Below are 21,834 nucleotides of genomic sequence, written 5' to 3'. Positions count from 1 at the left end.
AACTGCATTATACACAGCTGTTCTAGTAAAATCCAAAAATAAAATAAAGCTGGAGCTGAAATGAGCAGAAAGGTGCGCTTTTATTGTTTGTTAAATGCTTCTCTTTTTGGGGAATCAGGGGACGTCTCTTCTCAACCCCAAATTATCCCTTTTTAACCTTTGCCTTTAGAGATTTATGTAAAAAAAATGTTTGTTTTCAGGAATAGTGGATCAATATACATTAGTGACTGCACATTAGCTATTAGAGAATAAAAGAGCAGAGCCTTCCATTCACTGCCAGCTCATCCAGCTTATTGCTATTTCAGATCTATAAGAGGAAAGACACATGTGGACACTTTTTTTCACCCATTTCTCTGTAACTCTGAGCTGCATAAGCAGAAGAAAACAAAGATTCAAGAGCTTTTTTTAAAAGGTTCTCTCCTTTACATATGAAGGCTCCTCCTGAAATTCTCTGTCAACACAAACCAACACAGTCTCTGGGACCATTGTGTGTTATGGTACATTTCAGGAACAAATACACACTTTGGAAATGTACGACTCGTGTTTACATGTCAGAACATGGCACTTTATGATCAGATTTGAGGCGTGACACACTGAAGACGCAGACTCTTCTTCTGTTTATTGTAAACATCATGTGATGTTTGCCGGCGGTGGCCGTTGAGAGTGGAGTGTAAACAGAATATGAATGTGGTGCGAGCACAGAGAAAGACTCAGAGGGGACACCGAGACAAAGACATGAAAGGACAGAGACGAGCAGAGAGGCCCAGCTGGAAGGAGACTGAAAATACCCGAAGGTTAATTTGCAGATTTTCTCCTGAGTCCAACAAACAACAGCTGCTTCTGTTTGATTTCAGCTTTCTCTGCTGTAGAAAAATAAGACTAGCTTGTGTTTCATTAGAGGTGCTATCACGGATTCTAATTGTACGGAAAAATCTTGTGGTACTGACAGCATTAAAAGAAACACCTGTTCATCAGCTAGTCTGAAGAAGACCTAATGTCTTCATGTGGCAAGAAAACTTTTCTGTCTGTCACTTCCTAACTTTAGTTCTGTAAAAACAAAGCCCTGCCATTTAACTAAATGAGAATGCCAATTAAGTTGTGCAAAAAGAATATACGGTCATCTGGGATAAAGTTTCTGCAACTTGAATCCACTTAAAGAATATTTCACATTTATCCTTTCCTCAAACTACAGAAAGCAGAAAAGACTGATGTAGCTGTTACGTCTGAAAAGTGAAGACAATATAAATGGGCCTTAAACCTGCATTCTTGACCAGCAGGGGAAGACTTCTCTGGTTGCAAAGAATTGCTCATTGTATAGTAGTCTATAGGAAAAATAGCTCTGAGTTCCCTTACCCTGGTCCAGGTGAGCACTTTAAAACAGGACTGAAAGCTAATTTAAGTAAGCCGCACATGCAAATCCCCCCGAACACTTCCTCTGCCTGAGGCACTGACTTCTCGCTGACTCCTCACGAACACAAGTGGTGCAAAAACAAATTGCTGTAACAGTCATGTTTAACTGCTCGTGACACAAATGAGTTCACTGTTACTGGCACTGACAGCTTTTTTTTTTTTTTTTTTTTTTGAATGTGTGTTTATGTGGGGAAAAAAGTATTTTCAGCCCAGTGGGCGTCATTTGACCACTGACCTAATTCTGGCTCTGGTCACCGCAGGACAAATTTCACCCTGCAGTCCAGCGCTGTTCCTGAGGTGATGCTGAGAGACTTCATGCACGATAAACTTCCCTACAGATTGTGCTGACTTTAAAGCACAGCAGCAGCCTGATGGGATTCAACTACAAATATAGATTGCTTTCAGTCTCGTACGAAGCCTGGGGGAAGTTTAGCTTTCGCAAAGCTTGATGTGAATATATCCGTATAATTTTAGGGTAAGCCTACATCTGTGAAGCAAACAACAAAGTTTTGAAAGATGCTACAAAGTCATTTTACTGTAATTAGAGGAAAATAACAATTTAGAACATTATTTATCCCAAATTATATAAAAGTTTTATCTTGGGAAATAGTTTTGTGATCCTAAGACCTTAACACAAACAATTAGTTTCTGGTTTTGTGACAGAATTACACACAAAACCAGAAACTCAGGGCACAATTAATGATGAGAACATTTTGTTTTAGACTTCTAGAAGTTTGTTTTCTGATCTGGAATACAGGAAGGTTTCTGCTTGGTTTCAAAGTGACACTACCAGCCCTAAAGAACCAGCTTCTCTCCTGAAACAGATGGTCTGGAGCCTTGATTATAACATTAGGAGTGATTCTGGCAACTGAAAGACCTTTTATTTAAATATTTAGCAGAGGTGTAATTCTCAAAATCCACACTTCAGAGTGGATACCTCAATTCTTCTTTCCACAGTCTATAGTTTTTCTTTTGTTTTGTTAGTGGGGATTGATATTTATAATGAGGGGAAACCAATTTTTACCACAGGTGTGATTCCTCAGTTAGATCATGGATTAAAAATTAACTCAGTTTATTTGTAGCTCTCGCTTTACCTGAATGACCTGTGCACATTGTAGCTATCAGCAGACTTGTATGCTTTTAACATGACATTTACAGCTCCGCGTAGTTAACCAATAAAAGTACGTGGCTAATTTGTACATCATCACATAAGAACATTATTAAACGGCTTTTTCTGCTAAATGCTGCTTACTCTCCACACAGAGAGTGTTTTATCTGTATATTTCACCAGAAAGCTTTTCTAGCATACCGATAGTTAGGTCAGCTATTTCTCTGTCAGTGAAGAGTCATTATTCAGAACTCTTCTGTTACATATTCTCAGTTTCATCTGTTTTTACAACTAATTTAATCTTGTTGAACCTGAACTTTTTCAGGGGATATCTGAATACACGATGAATTTAAAAATAAATTAAATAAAAACTACAGAAGTCTCTAGACATTCAAATGGTGATTTTCATATTTACCAATATTTACCAATATTAGTTTATCATTTAGCCTTTTAAAGATTTTGTCTGTAAACTTTGGGGGGAACGGTTTGCCACAGCTGCTGAGTTACAGGATGTTCATAATTACCTCTACACAATCGCTTCACAGGAAAAACTGCTAGCACTGATATGAAATGAATTTCAGGAAAAAAGAAATTTTGAAAATAATTGCTTCAAACCAAACAATCAACAGAATCCTTGAGCAACTTCAGTTTGAATGTACGAGCTGCTGAGGAGCAGTAAGACAATAAATACAAATATATTTTATTTATGAAAACCTCCTGAAGCAAACAGTCAGCTCAGAAAAACAACAACACTGCATTTGATTCTGGAGGTTATCTGTCAATGTAGCAATGCCAACTGTTTTCGCCCTATTCTGTTTGCTTATTCATTTTTATTTTTATTTTTTAAATTTCCACAGAGGTGGAACAACTCTTGTTATTTTTTTCCTTTTTTACCTAAGGAGCATTGGTAAGTGACACAGTTTTGCTCTTTAATTTTACACAGAAACCTTTGTGTGTTCTTGTTTTTCTATCCAAGTTAGGACGTAAGTTGATACTTGACCAAGTAAGTATTGTCATGCGCCTGGTGGGAAAGGGTCATATAATAATTCTATTTCCTCACCTAGTACACTGAGCTCAGCGTATGCAGTGATGTTGTGGTTCTTGTTGGAGGCTGTACAGCTGTAACTGCCAGAGTCGTCGTCAGTGACGCTTCTGATGATCAAGTTGCTGCCCGCCAGTAGAGAGTACTTCTTGTTCCTAAAAGGGAGGAAAGAGTTTTTGCATTTCATTATTGCTTCTTTGTTACTTGCATAGAGGAACGATCAGCCTAGCTTTGTTACCTTAATAATAAGTTATTTCTATATATACTTGTTGCCCATGCAACTGATCTACGCAACTATCTGACCCATTGCTGCAGCTCAGTGCATTTAGGCATGCAGACATGGTCAAGACAATGTGATAAAGTACAAACAGAGCATTGGAAATGGGAAGGAAGGGGATTTAAGTGACTTTGAACTTGGCATGGTTCATTATGCCAGACAGCCTGGTCTGAATATTTCAAAAACCAATAATCTACTGGGATTTTCCAACACAACCATCTCTACAGTTTACAGATAATGGTCCATAAAAGCAAAAATACATATTGAGTAACAATTTTTTAAAAATGATTTGTTAAGGTTGGAGGTCAGAGAAGACTGGCCACACACTTTCTGCCATGAGTCAGTGTGTGGCTGGCAAACTGTGGACCCAATTGCAGAACACAGGACTGAACATAAAACAGTTTTATTGCTGGATTTTAATGAGGGAGATACAAAATTACCAAAACTCTGACACAAATCAAAAACTTACTAGTTTCCAATACTGATAATACAGATCACACGCAAGGAGAAGTATGACAACAACATGACTATGAACAAAAGAAGATGGAAGACTTAAATACACACATGAGGTAAGAACAGATTGGAAACACCTGGAGAACACAGGTGAACAGAATCTACAAACAGCAAAACAAAATACACATGGGACATGAGACAAAATTAGACAGGGAACATAAGCTTATAGACAGAGACCCAGACTCAAAACATGCAAACTCTATGTAGCAAAAGCATAAACACAGAGACATGACTGAGAGAGGACACAAGAGTCACCTGATAAAACTAACAGGACCAGACAACCACAGAGACAGCGAGAAAGAGAAACATGATGGGGACCACAAATGATGATAACCAAACATTACAAAACTAAGATATAAATCATTTATATCCTTTTCATCACATCCAAGTTCTTAAATAATCAGGCTCCATCCTATCTTTAAGATTTCATACTACACTGTACTTCCCTGTACACCTCTGACTTCTGCTACAACTCTGAATTATGCCATATTCAGAAGTTTGCAGATGACACGGCCATCATGGGGTGTATCTGGGATGATCAGGAAGAGGAGTACAGAAGTCTGGTGAGGAACTTTGTCGCATGGAGTCACACAAGCCACCTGCAACTCAACACCTCAAAGACTAAGGAACTGGTTGTGGACTTCGGGAGGTCCAGAGAAGGTCCACTGCCGGTTCAGATAGAGGGGGAGGAGGTGGAGGTGGTCAACAAGTACAAGTACCTCGGGCTGTGGGTGGACAATAAACTGGACTGGTCATGCAACACAGAGCACCTGTATAAAAAAGCCCAAAGCCGACTGTACTTCCTCAGGAGGCTGAGGTCTTTCAACATCTGCAGGAAGCTCCTGAGGATGTTTTACCAGTCGGATGTTGCTGGAGTACTTTTCTATGCTGTGGTGTGCTGGGGGAGCAGCACAGCAAAGAAGGACTCATCCAGGCTGGAGAAACTGATCAGGAAGGCTAGCTCTGTGGTCGGCATGAAGCTGGACACTCTGGTGACAGTGGCAGAGAAAAGGACATTAAAGAAACTGATGGACATTATGGACAATGCTGGGCATCCTCTGCACACGGCCATAAACAACCAGAAGAGTCTGTTCAGTGACAGGTTGCTTCTCCCCAAGACAAGAACTAACAGACTTAAAAACTCCTTTGTCCCACACGCCATCAAACTGTTTAACTCCTCTCTGGAGGGGAGAGGGAGGGGAAACAGGAGGACAAAGGAGGGGGGAACAACTAAGCTGTAGTGCCTCTTCACCTCACTGTGCAATACCTTGTGCAATACTTTTTGTAAATAGTCAACAGTGCAATAGACTCAATACTTGAAATGTGCAATTCACTTGTATTTTTATTTTTTATTCCATTTATTCTATTTATCCCCTTTATATATTTTATTTATATTTGTTTCTGTATTTATATATGTGTGTGTGTGTGTGTGTGTGTGTGTGTGTGTGTGTGTGTGTGTGTGTATATATTTATATATATATAACAATTCTGTAACTGTAACTTCGGTCGTTGCTGTGCTTTTTTTGGAAATCGAATTTCCCAGAGGAACCCACCCGAGGGATTAATAAAGTTCTATCTTATCTTATCTTATCTTATCTTACTACCTATAAAACCCCAACAGACTGGGCTTGTTTGTGGTTCCTATAGTATTTAAAAATACTATGGGAGGCAGATCCTTTAACTTTCATGTTTCTCTTCTGTGAAACAAGCTTCCTGTTTGGATTTGGGGAAAAGTCACCATCTCTACTTTTAAGATAAGGCTTAAAACTTTCCTTTTTGATAAAGCATATTGTTAGGGCTATATGACCCAGGTGACTCTGAATCCTCCCTTAGTTATGCGGTAATAGCTCTAAACTACTGGGGGCATCTTCACTCACCTTTTTCATTCACTATATGTTCTCCATACACCTCACCTGGAGCCACAACATCATCACCCTAATAAAGAAGGCCCAGCAGTACCTAACCTGCCCGAGAAGCTGTGTCATGGTTTTTGAGTATGTTTGGACTTTTCTTATCCTCTGGAATAAAGAGATGGTTATGTTCAGTTTTTAAGAGCCTCTGAGTTTTAGCTTTTGGTTATTGCTTGCTTTCATGCCTGTTCCCTTTTTCGTGTCCAGTCTGTGTTTTGTCTCTTCTTTCTGTCATGTGCTTCCATGTCTGATTATTCGCTGTCCTAATGTAGAGCTCATGTCTGTCTCAGTGTGCATGTCACTTCCTGTTTTATTTTGACAGTTCCTCATCCCATGTGTGTTTGTTCAGTTTTGCTTCCCCTCTTTCATTAGTTGGATTTGTTGCAGCTGTGTCTCCACCCGTTTCCTATCCTCTCATCTGTATTTACGTCCTCATTGTTCCTCTGTTCCACTTTTGTTTCGCCTCATGTCTGTGTTAGTCTGCAGTTTCTGTGATTGTGCATTTTAGTTTTCTGAAGCTCCAGCAATATAAGCTGTTCGAGTTCAGTTTCCATCTCCATCTGCAAACTGCCAGCCACACATGAATGCATGGCAAGCTGCTCCAGAAATTCTACCTCTCCTCAGTGGACAGTAAGCTCTCCTACTGCCTGGGTGTTTGGTACGCAGGTACGCTAAAGGAAGGCTGTTCAGAGGGTAATTAATACTGCCAAAAAAATCATTGACTGCCATCCCTGGATGCCGTTGTCAGATCCTCCTGTCTCAGAAAAATCAAGACCATCACAGGCGACCAATTGCACCCCCCCCCCCCCCCCACCTGAATGACCCAATGCCCTCTGGACCAGGTCCTACACGATCAGACTCACAAACAGCTTCATCCTCTTGGCCAGGACAGCAAACAAACAAACCCCACCAAGCCATGAGCCATGGTCTGAGCAACCCTCATCACTCAGACCACTCGCACACAGACTCTACTCAGACAAAACCCTTTGCACTACTTTCAAGCACTTTGCGACGTGTCCTCTAATGTGCCTTTTATATTATGTGCCTTCTTCCTGTTTTGTATATATTCCACTTGCTTGTATGTACTCTCCTTGTCTGTTATTTATTCTTGCTGTCCTAATATTTATATTTATTCCTGCACCGTTTGTGTGGAACACCCAAATTTTTGTTGTACAATGTCAATAAAAGCCTGTTCTATTGTCTATACACCACTCTGCATTTAATGATTAGTCATCATTAATCTCTGGCTCACTTCCAAAGCATGTCTTGGTCCTGTCGTCCTCCCCCCACCCAAACCAGTCGTGGTAGATGGCCTGAGTGTGGTTATTCTGGAGGTTTCTTCCTTTTAAAAGCTTTTCCTCCCCATTGTCACCAAAGTGCTTGCTCATATGGGTTCCTATAATTGTGCTGAGTAAGAGCTAGGCATGCCACTACAAACTAGACACAGACCAAAGGTAAACAAAAACAGAGACAAGGACTGACTACACACACAGAGATGAGCCAAAGAGTGGGTGAAAATGAGAGGGGACAAACAGTGTTAAAGAAGAATTATGGAATATGAATATAAATAAAAACTTCTTATTAAGTCTTATTCTAAATCTTGTTCTTACTGTTATCTCTTCCAATTTATTTGGTGAAATTTCTAGGAGCCAAGTTGGGCAAGTAGGGTCAGTGAAGACTGCACCAAAGGTTGTTTACAAAAGGTTGTTTCAGGTTATTTATTTTTACATAAAGAGTCCACAACTTTAGTTTTACTACAGCTGTCTATTGGTCATACTAAAAAAAGGTAATTCAGTGTATTAGTGAATCGCTAATATGTTGTAATAACTCTTTTCTGCAAAGGAATGTAAAAATATAATGCTATGAATACGCATAATCATTCAAACATTTACCACCAAGGCATAGCAATCACTGGGCCATACTGGGATCAGTGTGGGTAAAATAAGATGTGTGCTGTTGGTGGTTTAAACATGGATTAACACAGTAAAGCAGACAGACCAGCTCTGAATCAGTTCCTCTCCTGTCCTCCACTGGATGCTCGGAGTCGGGTAACCAGAGGCTGAACACTCAAGCACCGCATCTGATCCCAGCAGAGCTGTTACTCGGGTCGGGCTCTGAAGGAACTGGAGGTTCCTGCTGACGCCAGGTTCTGAAAGAGAAAAGAAAAGGAGAAAAGGAGAGGGTAAAGGTCAAACATAGTCTAATACATTCTAAGACACACACAATTTGGCCACGTGTCATTTTATAAGGATGCCGTGTGAAAACAACAGCAATCATCTGCTTGTTAACCAGTCAGCCAAAAGAGCATTTTTAGCATTCATTGTGTTCTATTTTTTCACAAAGGTAGTGAAGGAGGATTCTGCACAAAACGGGATAAATAATTTCCTTACAGTAATTTTGTGCATGGATGGATCATGGGTGGTTGTGTTGAACCAGAAAAGTGTGAATTATTGGCTTCCATAAGTGGGCAGGAAATAAAATAATCTATCCCCTCTCTTCTGCTTTTCTTTTCAGAGTCACAGGGTGGGGGGACTGGAGCCTATCACAGCTGTCTTAGCGTGAGAGAGACCCTTGACAGGTTGCCAGTGTGCCGTGCACCTATGGGCAATTTAAAGTTTCCAATTAACCTATCCCCACTAACTGCATGTCTTTGGATTGTGGGATGAAGCCAGAGTACCCGGAGAGAACCCACACAAACACGGGGAGAACATGCGAATTCCACACAGAAAGACCCCGGCCTGATGGTGGAATTGAACTCAAGACCTTCCTGCTGCAAGGCAACAGTGCTAACCAACATGCTGCCCTGGCAATGAAACAAATGCCCTCATTTTAATTGTATTAGCATGTAAACCATTGGAGCTTTTTAAACTATGATAGATGCATTATTTAGAAAGTTCTTCATGTTTATATGATTGCTGATTGATGTGACTGCTGTCCTTGGTCCTGCAAGATTAGCTGGTTCTGAGGACAGATGTGAACAGCTAATCAGTAATCATTTACATGCCAATGAGTAACCAACTTATTGAGAAAAATGTGTCAGTAAAGGTAAGCTATAAGAAGCATAAGCTAAAGTCAAAGGTTCTGCTTTTGTTTCTTTCTTTGTTCTTGGGAGGAGTTCCTTGGATGACATCTCAGCTGAGGACCTGACACTAATTAGAAAGCAACTATTGGATTTCTCCAAGGTTGAATTCACCTAGCATCGGTATGGAGAGGTACAAAAAACAAGCTTAAATAAAAAGCTCTTTTGGTTGTATTCCTACCTGTAAACACAACACAAGAAAAGGGAAAATGGTTCTTGGTTGGAAATATAAAAGGTCTCAGGCTGGTGCAATAAAATGGTTTCTTAAAAGACACGTGAATCATCTGAATTTTTATGTTGTTTTTTTTTCTTGCTTTCCAGGGTGATAAGTCCCTGCAAGGGATTCCTTAAAACATACAAGGTCTCCTAAAATATTTTAGTTTATGCTATGAGACTAGGCTTAATTTAAAAAAAGAAAAGAAAAAAGCTTGTAAATAACTGTCAGGTAAGCATCTGTATGCAGATCATTTAGTTCAGTGGAAAAAAATAAACAATTTAGATGAAAAAGATTGAATGCATTTTGAGAAATCATCTCTCGTTTATAACCTAATTCTGCTTCCACATTGACATTTCTTTATTTGAGGCCTAACCTTGATGAGCTCATGCAGTTTTCCACCAAGCTGATTTGAAACCCAGATGCATCTCCAAGAAAACAGTGTGAATGTGCTCCTTTGATGGACAAACCAGAAGAAGTCGCGTTGTGTTTCATCCACTGGCAAAGGCGTTTAGTGGTCTGATATCCAACACAAGCTTTCATCTAAGAAAACCTAAGGGCCTGAAGGAACACGCACGTACACACGTACACACGTACACACACGTACACACACGACATCTATACTGGGTCAGGCTTGTGTTCATCCTCGGGCACCCCCTCAGGGTGAAAGCAAATCTGACTCAGAGTGACTAGACCCAGAACCAGACTATTTCCTTTAGTAGACAGGAAGTTACATCATTATCATAATCACCATCATCCGCCAGTGGCACTGACACACACCAATATGCACCTCTAACGTGAAATATTTTGTAATCATCTTTTACTCCTTATCTTTGAATAGGCATGAAGTTATTTCACATCTGCTGCTCGTCGTGAAATAAGAAACAGCCGAGCCGTTTCCCCCTGAAAGTGAATTAAGGTGATCAGAGCATGAATATTCTAAGATTCACAAGTTTTTCAAACTTGTGTGACCCTTTGCAGATTACAGCTCATTCTAGCTTGACTTTATAAACTATACCGTATCTACAGCTTAAATTAATTTAATAATTAAGACCCTTTCTTTGGTACATTTTGCTTGTAGGTCAGACCTCTTACTTCCAGAACTGCCTTAAAGTCTAAATAAGGTGCCCTGGAAACATTCGTCAGAGATGGTTGATGGTGCTCACCTGGCACCAAGTACCACCATATTTTTAAATTCACTAAAATCAGCCTTTCTTTTCTCATTGCCCTCAATACCCAACCAGCCTGTTAAAAAGGCTGCTTTTCCTTCCAAGTACCACCAAGAGCAGGGATGTCACTTTGACCTTAAGAGCGCCAAACCAGTGGAACTGCCCTTTATGTCAATGTATAGAAGTTAAATTACACATTTAATGTCAAAATTAAAAAAAAAATACTTCTGTAGTAAATCTGTCCATCTGTCAGCATGACTCTTCAATTGTAAGAAATGTATAAAAAGACAGAAAACATGCCGTCAGCTCGTTGTGCAGACTCTCCTGTCCTGTTCTAAAACTGAAAATCTTTGTTTATTAGTGGAATATGTTAATATGAATCCCACATTTCTATTGTAGTTAGTGAAAAACAGGAACTTTGTGTAATTTAATTGTTCACTTGTTTTTTATTTACTTTAGTGTAGCATGAACAGCCATGAGGGAGGTCTTTATGAGTCGGAAAACTTATGAAAATACAGTTTTACATACAGAATTACATAATTTATACACTGTGTGCTTCTTTAGAATAATACAGGGTATTTACCTTACAATATGAAGCACCTTGAGGTGACTGACCTGTACTGAACCCAGATTCAGCTGATACAAAAACTGCCTCAATAACAGTTTAAGTTACACAACAAACTGCCCGTTTGTCTACCCGTTTACATATTTACATATTTAATTCAGCAAGTGTTCCCTGTACTAGGATCCCATCTGTGAGGTTCAAAAGTATACACATGGATAATAAATAAGATGTAAAGCTGTGCAACTTCATGATTTTGAAAAAAAAAAGAAAGAAACCACAAGAATCGGAAACGTAAAACAAGCATCATCAGCAGAAAACCGCGCGCGGTGAACACGAGCAAAGAAAAGAAGAAGCAGCGGGAGAAATGTCCACGCAGCAGATTTTCTTTTTGTGTGTGCTGGTCGCAGAGGCGAGTAAAGAGCGAGGGATCACGGAGATAATCACTGAGCAGAAGCGTTGATCCTTTAATATTTTCACAGGCACGTCGCCCAAGGAGGCTGTCAGCAAATCAGATGAAACACTGGCACACCTCGCATCACAACAAGGAGGACACACGCGCAGTCACGAGCTATTCACTGCATGCAGACAAAGACACACAACACCTTTGAGGAACGACGACAAATATATTCAGCGCTGTTCTCCTCTGAAATGTTGAAACAAAGATAAACTGTCCCTTTAATGCGTTTTCGAAGCTAATTATTAGATAAGTCATCCTTTTCCCAGACCTTCAGCTCAGTTCACTGCACAAACACACTCAGTTATTATTTGTACCCAACAGGCCAAGAGGCGTGTTCTCACATCATGTTATTACCATGTTCTCATCTTACAACCTTGTTTCTTCTTTAGTTTTCATGCTGCACCAAACTAATAAAGGTAATAAATCACAGACTTAAGAGTTGCTCTTTTAAATGCTAGAAAAGTAAATCTAATATATATAATCCTTTTATTTTTATGTATTTATTTGTATTTAAGGTGGACTTTTAATTCACAAACCAGAAAAATCTGGGACTGTGTGGATTTTCCCAGTTTGGTGTAGTCGGTAGCTTTCGGTACTCCTCCTACCCACTTGTGATTCTGCACTGAGTTATAACGAAGGTTGCAGCCTTCACCACATCACCAACCAACCACTTAAGTGTATGGTTAGGATTAGGGTGTTTTAGCCAAGAACAAAATATGCATAGTTTCAGAAACTAGAAAATCTCATCTTTAAAGTGATAAATATAAACACACCCTGACCCTAAACAGCTAAGTTTTTAGGGTCAGTAAATGTGGTAAGAGATCAAAATCAAGGCACTTCTTTGTTCACTGTTTCCGAACAAATCCCATTTCCAAGGTAAGTGGATTAATCCCGGTCCTGTCTGGATTCTGATAGGATTTAACCTGCTGATTTTTTTTTGTTCATCAGGACTTCCAAGGCTTAATTTTTAAGCTTTAGTGTATCTCACAGCAGGATGTAAGAGGACATCTTTGGCTCGCTGCGATCCTGCCTTCTGTTCTTCTGTCCTTTTGTAACTCGGGTTCATCTGAAGGTAAAATGAAGCACCAGCAGTTTGAGTTTAGCAAATTAAGGTAGGCTTCCTGTAAGAAATTTCCATACTTGAATTTCCAAGTGTTTTCTTGCTGCAGTGGAGTCTGAGAGACAGAGTTTGAAAACGACTCTCAGAAACGTATTTTTTGTCCCGTGTCACGGGAAATTGAAAAGCTGGCCTGGCTCAATGGAAGGATCCATACTATCATGTTTTGTCTTTATGTCTTTATGTAATGTTTTAATACTAGATGTACTGGACTTTACTGTAAGTTATGTTATATGGAATTTTCTGAATGTATTCTGTGGACAGTGGTAATTAGAAAATGTTGCTCGTCTACACTTGTTGTTGTTGTTGTTGTTTCTTAAAAGTGATGCAAATTGCTGTTGCATTCTGTATTATTGTTTTGACCCCTTTGCAAAGGCAAATTAAAACCTCACAAAGACAACATGCTTATGTGTAGATCATTTGTTTTAAATTTCTATAACACCACAGAGGTACAGTCTGAATGGATGCACCCCATAAGGCTAACTGCATATTGAGCCACAAGGTAATTATTAGGGGTGCAACGATATTCGTATCGATATTGAACCGTTCGATACAGTGCTTTCGGTTCGGTACGCATATGTATCGAACAATACAACATTTGTAATTTATTTTATCAACTTTCCTTCTGACGATGCTGTCTGTGTTGAGCGCTCAGTGAATCTGCGTTCGACTACTCCGCCTAGGCTGCACTGTCGAGCGCAGATCCACTGAGCGCTCAACACAGACAGCATAGTCAGAAGGAAGAGCGCAGGGCACCTCCCCCACCCTCATTCAGATCTGGCGTTTGGAATTATTTTGGTTTTCATGTGACGTATGACCCTGAAGGTAAGCGAGTCATGGACTAAAGTAAAACAGTATGTTGGATGTGCCATGCAATGCTCAATTACATGGGTGGGAACTAGTGTGTTAGCGCAGTTAGCTCGTTAACGTGTTGGCCGTCTAGCCCCATGCACGGGGCGATCGGCGGTAGCTCGTTAACGGAGATTTGCCGTGTTGTGGCGTTAAGGTCATTTCAACGAGATTAACCTGAAAGCACTAGTGGGAACACAACGAATATGACTGCACATTTACGCCGACATCATCCTAGTGCAAAGACAAAAACAACAAGCATGCTACTAACTTTAGCCGAGTCATTTAGACAGCTGTTAGCACATGATTCTCCTTATGCTGCTGAGAATATAGCCCAGAAGAAGCGGATAGTATAGCTTTTATTTTGGAAAGAGACATTTCTCTGTAATAAACTCTCTTTTCCAAAGATGCATGATTCCTCAATCAGATACAGGGCTTGCAATATCGCTAGCCTGACGTCCTGGGGCTAGCGATTTTTTCAGTCGGGCTACCAAAATCTATCTCTGCCCTGCCCGTCGGGCTATTGTAGGAAGGAAAAATATATGTCAATGCTTTTGCATTCTTTCGGAAATGTAGCTGGGTAATTATGTCATTGGCATCGGTGAGCCACTGTCAATATGTGACATATTGAAGTCGCGTTTGAATTTGCGCTTGTTTTTTTGCTTTCACTTTGCAATCGTGCGAACTGTGTATAGAGAGCGACAGCACTGATCTGTGAGTGATGATAATTTCAAATTCAAATTCAAATTTTATTTGTCACGTACACAGTCATACACAGTACGATATGTAGTGAAATGCTTGGACAACTGCTCGTGACCTAAAGAAAACAAAAAAGGAAAAGGCTATGAATAAGATAGGAAATAAATATGAAAAATTAAAAAGGGTAAATTTAACTAGGACCAATTCCTCTGACATCGTCTTATCAATCGTTAGCTTACTATGCAAACATGACAAGTGAAATCTCCCGCAGCAAGCTTAAACATGTGAGAGGTTGATCGCGCAGAGAATCGCTGAGCTTATGTGAGTGCGTGTGTAAAAGCAGCAGGATATATATTTGACTACGATGACCTGGATGACTGAGAACCTTCACAGACAGATATATATTTTAGTTATGCTGAGCCAAATAAGACAGGTCAGGGTGAAGAAGTGACAGCCAAAGAAAAGCTTACCACAAAACGGAGAAGTTATGACAAATCAGACTATAAGGCAAAAAGAAAGTGCAGCTTTATGGTTTCATGGACAAAATAATTTCTGTGGCTGCAATATGACGAGCTAAATAACCAGGGCTGCACATAAGTGGTCCGCAGGTGCGCATTCGCTGTCAAAATAAAAAACACGCACAAGGGTTAGGGTTAAATTTAAAAACTGTACTTTTGAGTTAAAATATATATTTATAATTTTAATAAATGACAAATTAAAAAGGCATGAACATTTTTTTTGTATTGAAAAAAATATCGAACCGTGACACCAAAGTATCGAACCGAACCGTGAATTTTGTGTATCGTTGCACCCCTAGTAATTATGTGTAACTATTTAATCTTTCATAGCTTGCATATGTTCCTCAGAAGTACAAAAGGCATATTTATGCTGTTTCTTATATCAGCGCAGAGCTGCAGAGAATAGTGCTTCCATGTCACAGATTTGGGATTTGAATCTTACTGGTTGGCTTTCTCCAGGTTCCTCCCATGTGGCACCTGTCATTTAGGTTAATTGATTAAATTACCTAAATGACAGGTTAAAAGATTTTAATTAGGTTAAAGATTCTAAATTGACTGTAGGTGGTCAGTGAGACTAGACAGCAAATGAAACTTTTAAGTGCTCTGTGCTGCGTTAAGGTGCAACATTGTAGCAAGGCTTTCAAAGCTGGTACACGGGCACAAATCCTTGCCATCAAGGATATGATCGCAGTATCTTAGAGTGTACCTCTCCAGCAGAAGGTGTTTTATTTTGAAAAATATATTTTCCTAAGAGTCTATTGTGGGCTTTGTCCACCTACTTTTATATTAGAATCATGTTGGAAGGGGTTCATAGAATGTGTTCTCATCCCAAGGTGGCAAATACCTGAATTCTGAAAGTTTCTTGTTTTGTTTAAATATGATAACAAAAGTTTGTTGTTTTACTTTTTTACTTTATCTGTGAGGACGTTGAACTGGTCTCAGAATTACCGTTAGGTCATGGCATTGACTTCAAAGGGAATCTCACTGTATAACTGAGATACCTGCAGTTTTTCTTTAGAACAGGTTGGCAGAGAGAGGGACAATTAAATAATCCTGTCTTTGAAACTCTGTGGCACATTGCACCCCTGTAGCACAACAGTTTCTTACTTTCATTCTTTGATCGACAATACATGCTAAGCTAGGCTAATTAGCTGCTGACTGTAAATTTACTGTTCATCAGTGGGGGATACCAAGATGACAGGTTGGCATGTTGTGTATAGTTTAAAGGTTAAAAACGTGCCAAAGGAAAGTGACCAACAAAATAAAACTGGAACTGACTACAAAATCAAACATATATCCATGTGTCTAGAGACAGAGGGCGCAAAACAGAAAGGAAAGGTAAAAATTAAAAATGTGTTCCAAAGAGATCACAACCTGTTTATGAGAGTTGTGACCTCTTCTCTTACCTTCTCAATTGATTTGGTTGATTTGGAGTGGTCATCCATGCTGATTCGATTTAGTTTAAAAAAAACATGTAAAAAGGCCAACGTGAATCTTACCAAGCTCTAAGCCAAAAGAGGTCCACTGACAACTTCAATCCATACCTTCTAACACACCATGTTTTTATGGGTGTTTGCAATGTAATTTGCCTCCATATTCCATGCAAACATACAGTAACATTTCTGAAATAAGTTACATTACTTTGATGAGGTAACCAAACCAGTTATATTACATCATTTTATCTTAACGCTCCATCCATACTTGTAGAGCTGAGCCCTGAGCAGAAATGCAGTGTAAGGCCACACACACAGCGAGGCATCATTCAGAGAAATCAGACGTGATAATCCCTGACCTTTCACGTCAGATTTTCTCTGATGGCTCCATTTGATAAAAACTTTACAAAGGCAAAGTTAATCAAATCTTCATGGATTAGAATGATTAAAGTTTAATCATGTGACCCATTAAAACGTCATATACATCAAAGAGAAAAGAGGATAAAAAAAACATGAAAGGATTAAAGGGAAAACCTTGTCAAAGCCAGTGGCTTTGCAACACAGTGGGGAAACACTGTATGTCACCCTTAACCAAAACTTTAATAGACTAAAACCAACAAACTTTATACATCAAAGGTAACAAGTCTAAATTTTTTCATTTTGTTTCTGTTGACACCAAAATCAGGTCGAGATTTTCGCTTCATAAAAGTACAAGTCTTATCAAATATTTCACAACATGTGGAAATGGAAGGAAAACTGCTTCACTAAAGGCTAAAAAAGCCAGATTTCGTTCAGCTTACATGTTGCAACAGTTTTCTGTTTTCTGCCCTTTCACCACTCAAACTGAATGTGTGAACCGACTGAGTGTCCATTTATCTGGCAACAGATTCGACTCAGGCAGCTGAGTCTGTGTCAAGTGTCTGTGAGAATCGCACATTACAGCCACATCTCTGCAGGATGCTGCAGAGCAGATACACAGCCTTCAAAAATAAAAATGCTCCGCCAGGCTTACAACAACAGTCGGTTAAATGCAATTAAATGCAATCGGGAAATACAGTATGTATGCCATACAAAACCTGCACTGATTTATATTTTGGAATTTTGCTATTATTATTGTTATTGTTGTTGTTGTTGGTATCGTTACTACTAGTAATAATAATAATGTTACAACATTTATTGTTGAAACTTGAACATTGTTTTCTTTTACTTAATCCAGATAAATGTATACTCATTCACCTTGGTAGTAAAAATTATTAAAAAATGTCAAATTAACGGTCATTTTTAGTTTTACTACCTGGTTAATAATTTTTTACAACATTATTTTGATGGTTGTATTAAGTTTTAAATGATTTTAATAGTGGGTTCAAAAGCTGTTTAAGAAAGTAGGCACCATGAGTGGCAACGTTTCCAGTTCTTGTTCAGTCACCAAAATTGAGTCCTTTTAAGGAAAGATTGTGCTTAAAATGCAAAATGCTACCCCAAGAGTATACCTGTGACACTGCATCTCTGAAGCTGTTTTTCCATTCTCTGCACATCTTTCAGTCAGATGCAGAGTATTTAGTCCGCATGGGGTCTTTTATTTTGAAATTTAAATAGCTGTTCTATGCCATTCTTGTATCTGACTTCATGGTTTCTTTATCTGCTCCATGCAGCTTGATGGGTTTGCATTAAGAGATGGATACAGCACTATCTGTGTTGCAAGGAACCACTTCTGGGACACTTCTGAAATCCACATCTTGCGGGATCTCATGGATCAGAAAACATGATATTCCTAAAGCAAGAGCGGTGAAAATTCTCACTCCTGCTGTAACACATGTATCCTGGGATGATGATAAAGGACCTTGTGGAGCCAACTTCAGCAAAACACCAGCATTTGATGTCCTGGTAATGAGGATGGGCTCAGTTGATTGGTAATAAAATCTTCATTACAGACTACTATATAATTCGTAATCAAATGATCACATTTGGCATTTTTCCGTCTTTATAACTTCATTTCAGTTATATTTTATTTGTTTTGTACTTATAAGTTTTGTCTGTTCTGACAAAGCTATTGTAAGTTTTTATTCATATTTGTGTAATTCTTAAAAGTTGAGTTGTGAATGTGGCTTTCTGTGTCACTGTGTGCGTTTATGAAAGAGCAGTTTAGCTGAGAGTCAATACATGTACTTTGAAATGCAAAGTACATGTGATTATCCCTCTGAAGGTCGACGCTTCGGCTGCACGGAGCCCCCGCTGGGAACGAACGCGGGAACACTTCACCAGTTCGACTCAAAGTGGTGTTTAACTGCGGAGAGCGTGAGCTAACACGAGCTGTAATCTGAGTGATGAAGTGGACGGCGTATGGACTCGTATAATTGGATGATGTGGAGTGTACGGACCATCAGCGGCTGACAGACTCCCTGCAGACCGCGGAGAAGCTGCTCCCTCTCAGCCCGGAGACGTGTTATTAAATTCACATATATTCATTACATCACATTTCATTTTAAAATGAGACATCCAGGACTGGGAGGAAATGAACAAGAATTACTACCTGACAGAGTGATGACTGTAGGAAAAGTATAACTCACCGCTAAGTAAAAACTGCTGGTGCAGCACCTAACCATAAAAGGACTGGAAATCTAAACCAGTCCACTTAACTGTGATAATACAAACATTTGAAATATGCATCATGTATTATACATGTTTACAATCAACACATTATGCCAAAATATTGCAACGCAACAAGATAAATGAAATCAACTTAGTCTCAAAAGTTCTTTAAGCCAATGAACAGTTATCAGTGAGCCAGTCGATCAATAGATCTAAAATCATGTGTTTGGAGGGCATCATTGTTCCATCAGTTACCTGGGAGCACACGGAGCTCTGCGTCCGTCCCCGTCCTGGTGCTGCTGGGGTTATCAGCCAGACAGCGGTATGTAGCCGAGTCCGGGGGCTGGACTCGGCTGACCTGCAGCGAACCTGATGGCAGCACAGCGAGACGGGAGTCAGGTTCAAAGGTCAGTGGCAAGTCCTCTCGGTTCTTCTGCCAGCGGATGACAGGTGTTGGGTCACCTGAAACCTCGCAGCGGAGCAGGGCAGTATCGCCGAGGTACGATGAGACGGACTCAGTGGGGACGACCACTTTGAGTGGACCTGTTGGGAAATGAGTTTTGTGAGTAAGAAAAGTATTGACAACAAGTCATTTAGTGTAAATATATACACACAATGGGTTTTGTTGAAAACTGTGTGTGAGAGTATTCAGTTTTCTCTGCATGGAATTATCTCTTAGGCTCACCCAGAAGAAAACAAAAGATAGAGAAAATAATCAGCAGCTTCAGGTTTTGTACACTTCAAATCAGAACTGTGTAAGCAGATACTACAAGGGGAAAAGCTCCCCTGAACTGTGTACACTGCAATAAATCACTTTGTTCTTTCGTATAATGTATCTAACTTCCATCATCTTGGATTTTAGTTTTTGCTGCTTCAGTGACCTTGGACTACTGACGATGAACCAGTACTCTGGTTAGAGTGCCTATCCAACTCCTAGCAGCTCTCCAGATCAGTAGAAGAACTACTCCACCAGCTGCAATCAAACATGGTGGTCTTCAGACATTCAACTGCTGGACCGGAGAGGATCTCCACAGAAATAACTAACAAGCAAGCCAGAAAGCACAAGACACAAAGCACCACTAACTGGCTAGAATACAGAGACCACAAATAAATCGATGAGGATGTCATAGTCACACAGGAAAAAAATATATAAATGCTTAAATGAGTTATTAAATATGCCTAAAAACTATCATTTGCAAACAGTGCAGTCCAATACTTTTAATGCTGTCTTTGTGGGAGAGAATATAAATAGCAAGCCGCTCTAGGTCATTTGGCACCGAGTCAGCATAAAGAAATTAAAAAGCAGTTGCAGCAACCCAGGTCACCTTTATGGATTATGCTGCAGTGCAAAGTTTCATCCTATGGTACATGCTTAAGTTCAGATAATCTAGAAGTATAGGGATGGCCACTTCTATTATGTTACATTTGTACTTTGATTATTAAGAATGTGCAGTGTGGTTTCAAGACTATGATTGGAAACAGTGTAAAGATAGCAAAGAACCACTGTGGCTGGAAGTAGAGATTAAGTAGTTAACTTCCAATGAGTGACTGTCGCTCCAGCACCACCACTGCATGTCATTAACGTCGTTCTTCCTGTTCAACAGGAGTTCGTCCTTCCCACTATTGCCTGTGTCTCTCTCTCTAGTATTGTACTTTGCTTTCAATATAAAGCATCCTGAGCTCCTGGTTGTCGTTAATTAGTGTTCTATAAAGTTCAATCAAACTGAATCAAGCAGGTCTTGTTTGGTCAGTTTGTGGTTTTTAATCACCTACATTGTCAAAGTAACCAGATGAAAAGCCTGTGTAGTCTAAATGCGACATGAAAACATTACCGTTAATACCCACAGCCTCTGCGTGAGAAACAAAAGACACAAGCAGCAGAGGTGAAGAAGAAGGGAGCTGACAGCAAAGGTTTCTCAGGTCAACAGGGAGAAAATAATAAAGACAAAGATGGAGCAGAAGAAGCAGCGAAACTCAGCGGGTGAAAATGTGAAAAACTCCAGAGAGAGTTAGACTGGGACCAGCGGGAGGACAGATGAAAGTCAGACAAGAGACTGAGAGACAGGGACAGCGCGGCCAACCAACGTAGGGCCTGCTGTGTTCAGGACCCACACAGTTTCCCGTCTGATCAGATTCCCTTCAACAATAAACAGCCTGTAGCAACAGAAACACAGGAATGTTCTGACTGCCGGCCTCGCTCGGCTCTTGCAGGGCATTTTATTATCTGAAGCTCTAGTGCAGTTGTGTTTTAATTTCAACATGGCTGCAGGGAGCTCTGAGTAGATTAAGAAGAAGGTGCAGGAATGTCAGGAATTCAGTGAAGAGCAGTGTTGTTTTCCTCTCTATTCTCTCTGAGAATGTAATGCGGATTAATTGATTAAATGAGAATCTGAGCTTTTTGACATACAGTTCATTCAGGTCTTCGCGTGGGCTCGTTTTTTTCTCCTCTTCAAAGACACAGCTGTGAATATTGTATTCCTGACATATTCCACTTTATTCATCCACTTTAGTACTTGTGTGCAACATCTCTGCTGGTTCCATGTCAACAAGTCTCCAAGGGAAGTCAGTATTCGAGGCAAAAGGTAGGAAATATTGTGATTATGATAAGATTAGACACCTACATAAATCTCAGAGGGGAAGAGGTTTGGTCATCCATGCACTGTGACAAAATAAACAAGCAAGGCAGGTCTCAACAACCACATGCTGCCTGAGCAGAGGTGTACATCCACCTGGATTTATAGTGTCTTTATGATGTAAACTCTGATATATTTAAGCTATATTTACACCACAAAGCCGTTTACAAAACCCTCACTAAGAGTGGACTAATATCCAGCATTCAAATTAGCTCTTTTTTTCTGTTTCATAAATTAAGTAGGAAAATTTGT

At 39.8% G+C, this 21,834-nt stretch overlaps 1 protein-coding gene across 1 annotated transcript in view; it reads right to left on the bottom strand.

The window, feature by feature from the left end:
• Nucleotides 1–3,158: 3,158 nt before the first annotated feature.
• Nucleotides 3,159–21,834, bottom strand: part of LOC146705415 (netrin receptor DCC-like) — a 30,018-nt gene continuing 11,342 nt past the window's right edge. The window contains exons 3-5 of the mRNA XM_085461000.1: nucleotides 19,205–19,492; nucleotides 8,259–8,409; nucleotides 3,159–3,715 (exon numbers count right to left, since the gene is read on the bottom strand). Of these exons, the coding sequence (XP_085317126.1) occupies nucleotides 3,532–3,715; nucleotides 8,259–8,409; nucleotides 19,205–19,492 (623 nt within the window). The 3' untranslated portion in view covers nucleotides 3,159–3,531. The remainder of the gene's footprint in view (nucleotides 3,716–8,258; nucleotides 8,410–19,204; nucleotides 19,493–21,834) is intronic.

Source organism: Copadichromis virginalis, linkage group LG7 (genome assembly GCF_057382275.1).
Source record: "Copadichromis virginalis isolate Kocher_CV1m ecotype Utaka linkage group LG7, C_Virginalis_male_GT1.1, whole genome shotgun sequence".
NCBI classification, from domain to species: Eukaryota; Metazoa; Chordata; class Actinopteri; order Cichliformes; family Cichlidae; genus Copadichromis; species Copadichromis virginalis.
Note: the sequence above shows the minus strand (reverse complement) of the source record. Positions and strands in the feature narration are given on the sequence as shown.